This window comes from Balaenoptera physalus (assembly GCF_965194825.1).
Source record: "Balaenoptera physalus genome assembly, chromosome: 21".
Taxonomy (NCBI): domain Eukaryota; kingdom Metazoa; phylum Chordata; class Mammalia; order Artiodactyla; family Balaenopteridae; genus Balaenoptera; species Balaenoptera physalus.
Window position 1 is genome coordinate 31,957,786 of NC_138902.1, and position 13,422 is coordinate 31,971,207.

General features: G+C 43.8%; 1 protein-coding gene across 6 annotated transcripts in view; it reads left to right on the forward strand.

The window, feature by feature from the left end:
* The window catches only part of ENPP6 (ectonucleotide pyrophosphatase/phosphodiesterase 6), a 116,576-nt gene that overhangs the window by 12,694 nt on the left and 90,460 nt on the right, over nucleotides 1–13,422 (forward strand). For 3 of the 6 annotated variants that reach the window (XM_082444833.1, XM_082444831.1, XM_082444829.1), the window contains exon 1: nucleotides 1,533–8,327. The exons of 1 other annotated variant lie outside the window; for it this stretch is intronic. In XM_082444833.1, the coding sequence (XP_082300959.1) occupies nucleotides 8,087–8,327 (241 nt within the window). In that variant the 5' untranslated portion in view covers nucleotides 1,533–8,086. Of the gene's footprint in view, nucleotides 1–1,532; nucleotides 8,328–13,422 lie in introns of those variants that run through there. 2 more of the 6 variants (XM_082444832.1, XM_082444828.1) reach the window with 2 other exon arrangements.

The window sequence follows — 13,422 nt, forward strand, 5'->3', positions numbered from 1 at the left end:
TTTTTAAACTTTATTTTGGAAAAGTTTTGCACTCACTGAAAAATTGCAGAAATAAGGCAGAGTGTTCCCATAGCTCTTCACCCAACTTCCCCTGAGGTTAGCATCACACAGAAGCAGAGTACGATTATCAAAACTAAGACATTAACACTGGTGCAATACTAATAGCTAAGCAACTTTATTTGGATTTACTGATTTTTGCTTAATGTTTCTTTCTGTTCCAGGATCCCAGGCCACATTGCATATAGTTGTCATGTCTCCTCAGCTGCCTCTGGTTTGTGACAGTTTCTTGATCTTCTATTGTTTCTCATGACCTTGACATTCTTAAGGAGTCCTTGCCAGTTATCCTGTAGAATACCCCCCAGGCTGGGCTTGTTTGGTGTTTTCCTCACGATTAGACTGGGGTTTTGGAGTTTTGGAAAGAACACCACAGAGAGAAGTGGCAGTCTCATCTTGCTATATGAGGGGGTACATCAGGTCTGCATGACATCACTGGTGATATTAACCTCCATCACTTGAGTGATGTGTTTGCCAGATTTCTCCACTGCACAGTCACTGCTTTTCCCTTTTCCCTACTCTCTTCTTTGGAAGTGGGTCACTAGGTCTAGCCTACCCTTGATGGCGAGTAGGTAGGGGTTAAGTACTACCTCTTGCCGTGAGGGCATCGGCATATATTATCTAGAATTCTTTTGTAAGGAAGATTTGTCACTTCTTCCCTATTTATTTGCTTGTTCAATTATTTGTTTATACCAGTATGGACTTGTGTATTTATTTTATACTTTGGGTTAATATTCCAGTACTGCATCATTTACTTTATTCTGGTTTTGGCAATTGGGAGCTCTTTCAGGTTGGCTCCCGTGTCCCTTTGGTGTGCCCCATCCTTTTGCTTTTTGTACACTTCCTCGCTTTCTGGTTCTGCCACTAATTTTAGCATCCGTCAGTGGATGTTGCCTGTGACGGTTATTTCTGCAGTGTTCTAATGGTGGTTTTCTATTCCCCCCTCTCAGTTTAATCAAGATAAGCTAAAGATACTTAGGGTTTATTATTTTTTTCCTTTACACAGTCTTTGATTTTTCTTCCTAATTTCACAAATTGAATGTATTCCCCTAAAATATAAAGCTGTAAAAGAGACCTGGGCTTGAATTTCAGTTCTGACACTTCAGGCTATTTGACATTAGGCTTCCCTGAACCTTGATTTTCTTTTTTCTTTTTTTTTCTTGAAAGAGGTTCTTTTTTAAAAAAATTATTTATTTATTTATTTATTTATGGCTGTGTTGGGTCTTCGTTTCTGTGCGAGGGCTTTCTTCTAGTTGTGGCAAGCGGGGGCCACTCTTCATCGCGGTGCGCAGGCCTCTCACTATTGCGGCCTCTCCCGTTGCGGAGCACAGGCTCCAGACGCGCAGGCTCAGTAATTGTGGCTCACGGGCCCAGTTGCTCCGCGGCATGTGGGATCTTCCCAGACCAGGGCTCGAAGCCGTGTCCCCTGCATTGGCAGGCAGATTCTCAACCACTGCGCCACCTGGGAAACCCCTTGATTTTCTTTGCATTTTCGGGGTGTAGATACTTACCTTACAAAATTATCAGACGATCTAAGTGAATTTTTGCATGTAAAGTTCTTAATATCAAGGAAGATGGATGTTATTATTCTTGCTTCCACTGGCACTGATGTTGCCTCCCCATGGCTTCCAGAGCCTGCTTTCTAAAATGCAGATCTGATGATGACGTGACTTTGTTCAGGCTTGTCCATTGCTGCCTGTCATTGTCAGCAGTGGTTCCCGAGCTTAGCTTTTGATCAAAATTATATGAGGAGCCTCAAAAGATATATAATAGCCCAGTCCTGCAGACTAGAATTTTGGTGGGGTGAGTTCAGCCCTTGTCTGTACTCTGGAGGGGTGAGACGTGGGAGTCGGAGGCCCCCTCTGCAGGCTGATCGTGGGTTCTCCCTCAGTGACTGCTGACAGTGATCAAGAGAGGGGCCCTGCTCCCCACCATGAAATGGCCAGCTAGGACCAGAGCATGGGATTAGGAGTCGGGCTAACAGTTCTTAGATAGACCGCGTAGTATCTGCGTAACTAATCTGTGTGATTAGTTAGCTGCCTTTTATATACGGAGTATGTTCTTGAAGACCGTTTAATTTAGAGTGTGCACAGATAAAACTACTTTCCTAGTAGGAACAAGTAGAATGATTATTGTGCGAATTTTCTTCAGTGCTGCCTTTTACTCTTTTTTACCTTTAATTCTAATACTTTGCGGAATGTTCTTTCTCTCTTTTGTTTTGATTCACTACAGATATATATTATGAAAAGATTATCACAATAAGGTTAGTTAACATCTCCATCACCTCACATAATTACCTTTTTTTGTGGGGATAACATTTAAGATCTACTCTCTTAACAACCTCCAAGAATATAATAGAGAATTGTTAATTACAGTCACCATACTGTACATTAGATCCCTGGAACTTATTTATCTTATAACTATCTTATAACTGGGAGTCTGTACCCTTAAACCAGCATCTCCTTAATTCCCCCACCCCCAGCCCCTGGCAACCATCATGCTACTCTGTTTCTATGATTTTGGTTTTTTAGATTCCACATATAAGTGAGAACATACAGTATTTGTCTTTCTGTGACTTATTTCACTTAATGTGATGCCCTCAAGGTCTTTATATGTTGTTGCAAATGGCACGATTTCCTTCTTTTTATGGATAATATTCTATTGTATATACGTACCACATTTTCTTTATACTTTCACTCTTTAATAGACATTTAGGTTGTTTCCATGTCTTGGATATTGTGAATAATGCTGCAGTGAACATGGGGGTGCAGATATCTCTTTGAGACAGTGATTTAATTTCGTTCAGATATATACCCAGAATGGGATTGTTGGGCCATATGGTAGTTCTATTTTTCATTTTTTGAGGAACCACCATACTGTTTTCCATAATATTTGTACCAATTTAACATTCCCACCAACAGTGCACAAGGGTCCCCTTTTCTCCACATCCTCACCAACACTTGTTATCGCTTGTCTTTTTGGTAATAGCCATTTGAACAGGTCTGAGATGACATCTCGTGGTTTTGAGTTTTATTTCCTTGATGGTTAGTGACATCGAACATCTTTTCGTGTACCTGTTGGCCATTTGTATGTCGTCTTTAGAAAAGTGACTGTTCAGGCCCTTTGCCCATTTTTAAATTGGATTGTTTGTTTTTTTGCTATTGAAATGTTGAGTTCCTTATATATTGTGGATATTAACCCCTTATCAGATTGATGGTTTGTGAATATTTTCTCTCATTCCATAGGTTGCCTTTTCATTTGGTTGATTGCTTCTTTCGTTGTGCAGAAGCTTTTTAGTTTGATGTAGTCCACTTGTTTATTTTTGCTTTTGTTGTTTGTGCTTTCAGTGTCGTATCCAAGAAATTAGCACCAACACCAATGTCAAGAAGTTTTTCCCCTATATTTTCTTCTAGGAGTTTTATGGGTTTGGGTCTTACATTTAAGTCTTTAATCCATTTCAAGTGAATTATTGCGAGTGGTGTAAGGCAGTGGTGCAATTTTATTCTTTTGTATAGGAAGATACAGTTTTCCTATCATTAATTGAAGAGACTATTCTTTCCTCATTGAGTATTCTTGGCTCACTTGTCAAATATCAGTTGATTGCATAGTGTGGGTTAATTTCTGGGCTCTCAACTTTATTCCATTGGTCTGTGTGTCTGTTTTTATGCCACTACCATACTGGTTAGATTACTATAGCTTTCAAATAAAGTTTGAAATCAAGAAGTGTGATGCCTCTAGCTTTATTCTTCTTTCTCAGGATTGCTTTGGTTATTCAAGATCGTTTATGGTTCCATATGAATTTTAGGATTGTTTTTCCTATTTCTGTGAAAAATGCCATTGAAATTTTGTTAGGGGTTGCGTTGAATCTATAGCTAGCTTTGGATAGTATGGACATTTTAACAATATTAATTATTCTGATGTATGAACATAGTATATCACTCCATTTATTTGTGTCTTCAATTTTTTCATCAATGTGTTGTGATTTTCAGTGTACAGATTTTTCACCTCCTTAGTTAAATTTATTCCTAAATAATTTATTATTTTTGATGCTATTATTGTATAAATGGGATTGTTTTCTTTATTTCTTTCTCATATAATTCATTGCTGGTGTACAGAAAAGCAATTGGTTTTTGTATGTTAATTTTGTATTCTGCAATTTTACTGAATTCATTTACTAGTTCTTTTTTTAAACTTTTTTGGGGGGGTTTTTAGGATTTTATGTATGTGGTATCGTATCATCTGAATACAATTTTGCTTTTCCTTTCCAACTTGGATGGCTTTTACTTCTTTTTCTTGCCTGATTGCTCTGGCTGGGAGCTCTAGCATTGTGTTAAATGGGAGTAGTGAGAGTGGCATCCTTGTCTTGTTCCTGATCTTAGTGGAAAAGCTTTCCCATTTCACTGTTGAGTATGATGTTAGCTGTGGGTTTGTCATATGCAGCCTTTATTATGTTGAGGTAGTTTACGTCTCTATTAGCTATGCCTCTTCGTAGTATTTTTTAGAGGTTGCTGTTGGCATTACAATATGTATCCTTGTTACAATCTAGTTAGAGTTACTATTTGATCACTTTAGATTTTATTCTTCACATCTGACTTTTCCCATTTCATAAATGAAAAAAAAGTCACAACAATTTAATTCCATTTAAACATTCTACTCCTGTCTTTAAGCTACTGTTTTTTATATCTTTTAATTCTTCATTAGTTATAAATTTATACATCCCATCATAGTGTTATTTTTTACTTTAAACAATTTTTTAGGACATTAAGAAAAGAAAAATATATACTCTTTTATGTTTATCCATATATTTACCAATACTAATACTCTTTATTCCCTTCCTGTAAATTTTAATTTTTATCTTGTATTATTTCCCTTCAACCTGAAGGACATTCTTTAGTATTTCTTGTAGTACAGGTAGTTGGGGACTAATTCTCTCAGCTTTCATTTATCTGAAAATGTCTTTATTTAATCTTAATTTTAGATGAATATTATCCTGAATCTAGAACACTTTCTGTAGGATTTCAACTTTTTAAAATGTATTAAGATTCTAATTCCAAGGCCTGACCAGAGAGAGGGCAGGTGGGACACTTGCCGTGGTCAGGCTTTAGGGCAAGAACTTTGAGGATCTAAGACTGCTGATTTCTAGGGAAGGTAAGGGTTGACATGGGCCCACATGGGCTGGCAAAAATGTGATGGATTAACAGGATCAGTGAAGGCTGATGTTGGCTAACATGGGCTGACTTGGGTCACAACTTTTGAATTCTAATTGATTCTGGGAAGGATCTTAAAGCCTCTGTCACTTTTCAGGGGGGAAAATTAAAGCATGGAAAGGCAGCAACTCTCGCAGAATCACACAGTTGCAGAATGCCTGCCAGAACCCAGGCTCTAGAATCGTGTCTTCTTTCTCTAAGCCCAGGACCCCTTCCTTCCATCTCATCTGCGTCTCCATGGAGGCAGGGCGCCATAGTGCTGACCCATCTGGACAGCACATTCCTGAGAGCTCGTGCACGTCCCTAGCAGGACCTGGAGCAGCTTTCAGGACGAAGCTCCTTCCAAGTTCTGGAGGAAAGTTTTCATTTTTCTGCATTATCTGGGTTAAACCCCTGTGGGCAGCGACCTTTATAGCATTGTCAACCCTTGAAAAACAAGTGGCAAGGAGCACTTTTACGTATTAGATGCTGATGACCACCCCCCACTGAGGACATCCAGGTAACAGACATACAAGGTCCTGGACCACAGGACTTTGGGCACTTAATAATAACCACATTTTCTAATCTGTTGTCTTTCCTTGTTGGCTTTTAGCTTTTCTTTCCAACCTTTTCTAGGCCACAGGGCAATATAAGACCAGGAGTCTGAGTGGAGGCAGTGCTGGGATTTCCTTGGTTTGAATTCCATCCCGTGTGTTTCTTTCTTCCTTCATATATTGGTATGTATATTAAAGAGGCTTATTTACGGTAATTTATTGATCCAAAACTTTAGAGAAACTCTCTAAACATTATCATAAAACAATATGTTCATCATAGAACAGTATAGTGCACAGCAGCAATGCCCACACCCAGACGCATCAAAGCACTGTCCATGGAGCCGTGGGGTCCTCTGGGGGTCTGTGGACACTCTAATATGGAGCTTGTTACTTAAGGATTCCCCACCTCAACAACTGGGTGAGGCACTCAGGGAGCCGCATTTGGGGTTGGGCCTCCCGCTAGAGGCGGAGGAAAGTGGATGCCCCTTTTATATCCATCTTTAACATTTGGAGTCCTTAACCTCTCCCCAAGGGAGCTCAGGGGCCACCCCCAAGGCAGTCCATGTGGGTTTGCCTTATTACGCCATCTCCATAGTCCCCTACGCTGGACATACTCAGGAACTGACAGCGCATCTAGCTTTATCTGCTGCCTCCTCAGGCCCTCCCTACCGGAGGAAGTTCTTTCAGTGTGTGTGTGACGGTCACGGCCAGGGCAGCCCATCGGCGCGTCAGCTTCAGCACCTTTCCCTTTTCTTTACTCCTTCCTTCCTTCTTTCCTTCCGTTTAGAATAACAGTACAGCATAACTCAAAGAGATAAGAATAACGTTGTGTTTTCAAATTTAAAAAAATTAAGAATAAGCTGTCCTCTTTCTCTTGTTTTTTTAATTGTGAAAAGCATTACTTTTATTCGGAGAATGAAGTCTGATCCTTGTCTCAGCCAGCTGAGATGGGAATGGTAATTTGGCCAAGGCGTTTTTTGTTTTTTTTTTTTCCCAGCACAATGTAGAAAGTGACCAGTGGTCTCATGTGAGGGCTTGACTCTAAATGCAATAGAACAGGATAAGAAGACAAGGCACAGGCAGAGGGCGGAGGTAGGGTGACAGCCATTGTAGAATTGATTAAGATCAGAGCGGCTGGTGTCTGACCGCCCTCAGTCCCTGTGAAGCTTTGCCCAGGGCCTTGCACGTTTCACCAGGATCCAAGCAACTGTTATAATGCTAAAAATAGCATTTGTTAAGGGCTTGCTATGGGCCATGCACATTTTATAAGCCTTTATATTTAATTTTCTGTCAAATGAAAAACCCAGCCCAGGGAACCGCAGGCATCTGGACTTAGTGCTTTGTCTCCTGACCCACCTGTGTTTGCTGCCCTTCACCGACCTCCTGGTCAGCCTCCCGGTCCCTCCTCTGCCTGGTCCTTCTTGGCATGAAGCCTCATGGTTATCTCTGGCTGTGCTTGTCCATCTCAAACTCTCGTCCTCCAGCTCTCTGTCTGATTGCTGCCCTCTTGGGGCAATGCTACCTCAGACCAATCTGCCATGATGACCCCCACCTCTGTTGTTCACCTGTGGAACTTTCTGGCTCTATGGCTCTGCTGAGAGGCGTCTCCTCCTACAGCTGGGTTTGGACACGGGCAACTTGAAAAGTAAAGCAATAAGCGCTGTATAGAGATGCATACGAAAAGAATAAGTGGCTGAGACATAGACAAATAATTTGCTTTTAAATGCTATGAAGATGGAGGCACTGCTGAAAAGTCCACAGATATGCCCAAGACGAATGTTATGGTCTCCTGTTTACATCCTGAGTTAAGAGGTTTGCGTTACTAAATTGTAAGCGAAAAAGTCAGTGAGAGAGTTTAAATCGGGCAGAGACGTGGGATGACAGCAAATTAAGAGATTACCCTTTCCCCTGGCTCCTCCTGTGGTTAGCCCGGCTGCAGAGTTAGTGTCGACTTCTGTCATCTTCTAAAATTCCACCTCTCCGTGGGCGCTTGTATTTCTGGAACATTCGCCCCAAATAATAAGGTTGCAGTCTCTCCCCTGGTGTTAATTCTGGGTTGTTTGGGAACCTGGCTTCTCCGAAGGGGTCGATCTCCGGGCTTTCTAGTAAAGGGTGAGCATAGATGTTTTTAAAAGGGGGTGCTGTACCTTTAAATTCTGAAAGTGAACTTGGCTCAGGAAGGCCAGCAGTCAAGGTCCAGCCCCTAGAAGAGAGAATAGCTACAGATTCTCCATCCTCAGTCTCTGCAAAGGGACGGCTGTGCCAGCCGTGCTCGGGCGGGCTCCTGGCAGCATGGCAGAGAAGCTCGGGGCCCTCCTGCTGGTCCTTGTTCTCAGCCTGGCACAGCCAGCCCCGGCGCGCCGGAAGCTCCTGGTGTTTCTGCTGGATGGTTTTCGCTCTGACTACATCAGTGATGAGGCCCTGGAGTCCTTGCCTGGTTTCAGAGAGATTGTGAGCAGGGGGGTAAAAGTGGATTACTTGACCCCAGACTTTCCCAGCCTCTCTTACCCCAATTACTACAGCCTAATGACTGGTGAGTACTGAGTCCTACCCCGGGCGGGGAGGGGTGGGCTGCAGTCCAACGGTAGCAGTTAGCTCCTGGCATTCGAGTCTCACGTAAATGTTCAGGTTTCCCTCATCCTTTGGGACACCAGAGATAGACAGGAAGTGTGTGTTCTTGGCTGAGATTTTTTTTTTTTTCATGGGTGTGTTGTTTTCCAAAAGTTATCCCCAGGACCTGTTTTGGATTCTCAGTGTAGAGAACAGAGAACTACATGAATAGATGATTGTTAAAGTGGTTATTTGTTTTACAACTAAAAAATTCTAGCCTACTCCGTATTTTCTAAGTTCGAATTTAAAAAGTCAGCAGGTCTTCATTTGTATCAGATTCCTTCTGTCCCTTTGCCCTGCAGTCATCTGTCATCCTGGAGCTGTTTTGGCTTGTTTGTCAATGTGCTAGATTATGAAAGTTACATGTGGGATTCCTGGATGACTCGGAGGGAATTTTCAGGTCATATCCTGAAGTATTACTTAGCAATGCTACTTGCTCCTTCTTTTGCCTTTTGGGGCCAGGTAAAACGACATGGAGAAGAAAAAATTGATGTGTAGTTCAGATTCCCACTTTTAACTTCTAGCATCTGTTAACAAAACAAAACCCAGCCCCCCAGCTAACCCAGACTGTGCCTAGGTTTGGAAAAGGTGACTTTTGCCTAAAAATGACCTTCATCTGGGATTGCCAGCACGCCAAATGTGATTCCACGAATTTGATCCTCTATCTGTGCTCACACAGTGAGAGTCCTAGCTTCCGGTTTGTTTATCAGCTAACCTTCCGTGAGGGCCAGCAAGAGGCGCTCAGAAAGAATTTAGCAAGCTGTCCGGGGAGGCTGGTAAGAATGCGCTGCTCTTGATGCTTATGTAGGGCTTAGCTGTGTGCTCTGAGCACAGGGAAAACTATAAATTACGTTCACAGGAAGGGGATGAGAACTCTTGTATCTCATTGTGGATCTTCACAGGACAGCGAAGCCCAAGGATCCTGGAAAGACAAATTGCTATCTCTGACTTCATACATGGATACGGTATGCATGTGTACATAAAAATGCCATAAAATTAACGGGGAAAGAGATTTTGGAGAATTAGAAATAAAGGCATGGAGAGCAAAAAAAAAGTCCAGACGGCACACAGCAAGGAATTTATCTGCTCATTTTCAAAAATCTCCCCCAACAGACAAACAATCAGCATCTCTCAGATAAAGAAGATGAACAAAAGTCTCCTGGTCCTCCCTTGGCACGGATCTGCCCTTGCAGGGAAGCCGTTTGCGGGCCACACACAGAGGTTATTGTGTGTCACAGGCCGACTTCAGCTCTGTCCAGGGAGTTTCACACCTGCGGCCACCCCGACACCAGTTGTCTCTCAGAGCCCTGCTGCGAGGCTCGATTCACGAACTGCCACGTGCACTTTTCTCAGTCTCAGTGGAAGAGGAACAAAATCCGTTTTAGCAAGTCAGACTCCAGCGAGCAAAAAGGGACCATTACAGTCTCCGCGGAGAAACACAGCCAGTGACTCGGCCCTTTGTCTGTCAGATCCACGTTCCTGATATCAGCACGAGGACTAATTTGCACAAAGCCTTAGTCACGTAGACACTTCTTGTCAGGCTGTGGGTATTTTCTCTGGTCTAGGCACGACAGAAGGGCCCTTCTCGTGGTGGGACAGTGCAGGTCCCATGAATGTTTGACAAAGATCTTACCTTTACTTTCAAACCGAGTCTAGCCCGAGAAAGCCACAGGCTCTCCATACGGCTTACGCCTTTAGAGTTTTTGATGGTAAAATGTATGATCTGACTTGAAAGCTTGCTTGGTACTTAAGTAGGCTTTTTCGCTTTTCTAGAAGCAATATTGTATGTAGGATGTGTCCAGCAAGACTCATGTTCATGTGCCAGTGTCTCTGGGTGTGACTTGTCTTGTACCTACTGAGTGGACATAAAGGCTTGGAGTGGGATTGTGGGCTGGGGTGGCCTGGCCATCAGGATGCTACCACCTCCACTGCCCTGGGACTGACTCAGCGTGAAATCTAGACGATTTCCCCCAATATCTATGCTTCTTTTTCCACCTGATGTTGAAAAATTCCTCTGTTTTTCATATAAGGAAGGATCTATCCATTGGGAATAGTAGTTAAACATATGGTTTGAGCATATGAACATTTTATGAACCAACGGAAGAATCATGCTAGATCCTTTTGGTACTAAAAGATACGCTGTCTTAAGGTTCCTCAGAATGTATAAGACAGACTGTGATCTCACTTCCTTACATGAATTATTGCCCATAAGCCATAAAGCCCTTGGTGCTCTTCTCTTTGCATAACGAGGAATGATGGGTTATTGGAAGGAACTTGGCCTGGGAGCTGGGAGAGCTCGGCTGGAGTCCTTGCAGGGTTGGGAAGACTGGGCGAGCCGCCGCACTGCCCTGAACCTCAGTTTCCTCAGCTTCTGGGTCCTCATCCGGCCAGAATCTCAGCTGTTGCCAGAAGCAGACATGAAATTAGAAAAAGTTAGGACTGGCACCTCTTGGGAGGCCTACATATTAGAAGTTAAGCAAATGACTGCTCTTTAGAGAGGAGAATTCCATGGGAAGCCACGTGGATGGTGATGGGAAACGAACAGTCACAGGACGTGTGAGGAACCGTGGAAATCATCCAGCCCAGCCATCAACATGAAGCCACCATGACTGTCCTTTTTTTTCCTTCAAAACGTGTTTGCATCAGGACAAATGTGAACAGAATTCCGATAGTGATCAAGAAGATCCATCAAGGGAATTCCCTGGCGGTCCAGTGGTTAGGACTCCACGCTTTCACTGACCAGGGCCTGGGTTCAGTCCCTGGGCGGGGAACTAAGACCCCACAAGCTGTGCGGCCTGGTGCCCCGCCCCCCACCCCCCAACCCGACCCCGCCGCAAAAAAGAAGATCCATCAAACAATTGATTACTGGGAACGCACAGAATCTTAAAACAGGGCCATTCACCCAGGGAGCCTACATTCAAGTTGAGCAGGAGAGACACATCATGTACCTACTAATATCTCAAATGAGCAGCAAGGGCCGAACGGTGTCCCTCCAAAATTCATGTGTTGAAATCCCAACCCCCAGTACATCAGAATGTAACCATATTTAAGGACATGGTGTTTAAAGAGGTGATTAAGTTAAATGAGGCTGTTTAGAGTGGGGCCCTACTCCACTATGTCTGATGCTCTTTTAAGAAGAGGAAGAGACGTCGGGGATCAACGTTCACAGAGAAGAGACCTCATGAGGACAGTGAGAAGGCTGCCATCTGCAAGCCAAGGAGAGAGGTCTCACCAGAAAGCAGACCTGCCGACTCCTTGATCTCAGATTTCCAGCCTCCAGAACTGCAAGAGATCAATTTCTGTTGTTTGGCCACTCAGTCGGTGGTACTTTGTTAGGGCAGCCCTAGCAGACTACTGCACAAAGGACCAACGGGTAGTTTCCTAATATGCTATGCAAGACCAGAAGAGAGGAGAATTTTCTTCCAGTCGGAGTAGCGTGTGAAAGCATTTTGAAGGAGGTGAGCTCTGAGCTGGAATAAACAGCCCCAAACATGGCGTTTATCATAATATCTTACTTTATGCGTAAGCTCTTTTTCTGAAGAGCTGTCTGTAGATCAACTTAATTTTAGTTAAAATATAACCACAGTGTAACTGCTATGGGGAAGCTTACTGTTTTAATCTTTAACTGTGGATCTTTTTGTAAAATTATTCTCTTTGAGGTAAATCCCCATTTGATTTAAGTAAAGTTTAACATAACATCCACGGACAAAAAGCAGTGATTTGTTCAATGCAGATCACGCATAAGAGAAAACGTCGGGTGTGTTTTGAGGCAGCATAAGGTAGCATCATTTTGCCAAAGCCAATGGCAACATTTGTTTGTAACTCTTGAGCACTTCTGATTAAGTGTTTGGGGAAGGTGGCCCAGAAATGTCCTGAGTAGCAGGGAAGCTGGTCTAGAATTTAATCTTCCTGAACATAATCTGCCAGGAGATGAACATATCCTGAGATGTTTGCTATACAGTATGTTATTATCATGTTAACATTTAGAAACTGGTAAATAAAGTGCAGGGAGACTGGGTACTTCACTGCAGACACCTAAGAACCTCAGTAGCAGGGCTGAGATTGGAGGGCAGGCCTCAGAGGCCAGTTCTTATACAGCAACCAGCAGGGCCCCGACCCGAATCCTGGCGTGCCCAGAAGGTTTTGTATATGACCTGGGACCCAGGACAGAGGTCCCCTTATGACCAGTCCGGGAAGCAGCCAGAGCCTGGATAAAGGCACTTGATTAATCCTCTAGTGGAATCAAAGCAAAACCAAGGATGTTAACTGCTTAGAATTAATATCTGTGCCGATGCAGTTCTGACCACCCTCCTAGAAATGACACGTGAAGCAAATTCTTCCCAGATATCAAGGCCCCACATTCTGGAGTGAGGGATTGCCGGGTAAGGCAAGCTTTCCCTTGCCTTGAAGAAAATAGCCGATTTAAATTAAAACCGGCTGTCACTTGGACCAAAGGAAATCAGTGCAGAAAGTACTTGAGAAATCATGTTTTGAAAAAAAGCCCACATCCTCAGCCTTCTGGAGAATTCAGTTTCACTTGTGGCGGCCTCTGCACGCCCACAGCCCCAGCAGCGTGGACACGGCCTCTCTCCGGGGCACCCTGGCCTCTCCTGCCCCTGGGTCAGCATCGGCTCGGGGCTCTTCAGCCCAGGGCTTGGCTTCCTTGGATTTAGATGCCTCTGTCTGGGGTGCCCGCTGCTCCCCGCTCACTCTGTCTCCTGCAGAACCCCGTCATGCTTTTGTTTCCAGCAGCGGCCTCCTGGTAATCAAGGGTCAGTCCTCCGCTTTGGTGGCCTCCTTCCAGATAGCGCCCTCAGTTCCAGGACGCCCTCCTCTCTCTGCTTCCTCCTATCTCACTGATGCCTCCTCGGTCCCTTCTGTTGGCTCCTCCTCATCTTCCTCTCCACCTTTTCTCCCACAGCTGAGTCGGCTCCGCTTTCAGGATGGATCGCAAAGCCTCTGCTTCTCCTGCCTCCGTCCCTGGGGCCCTGCCCAGAGGGCGCACCCTCAGTAGCCTA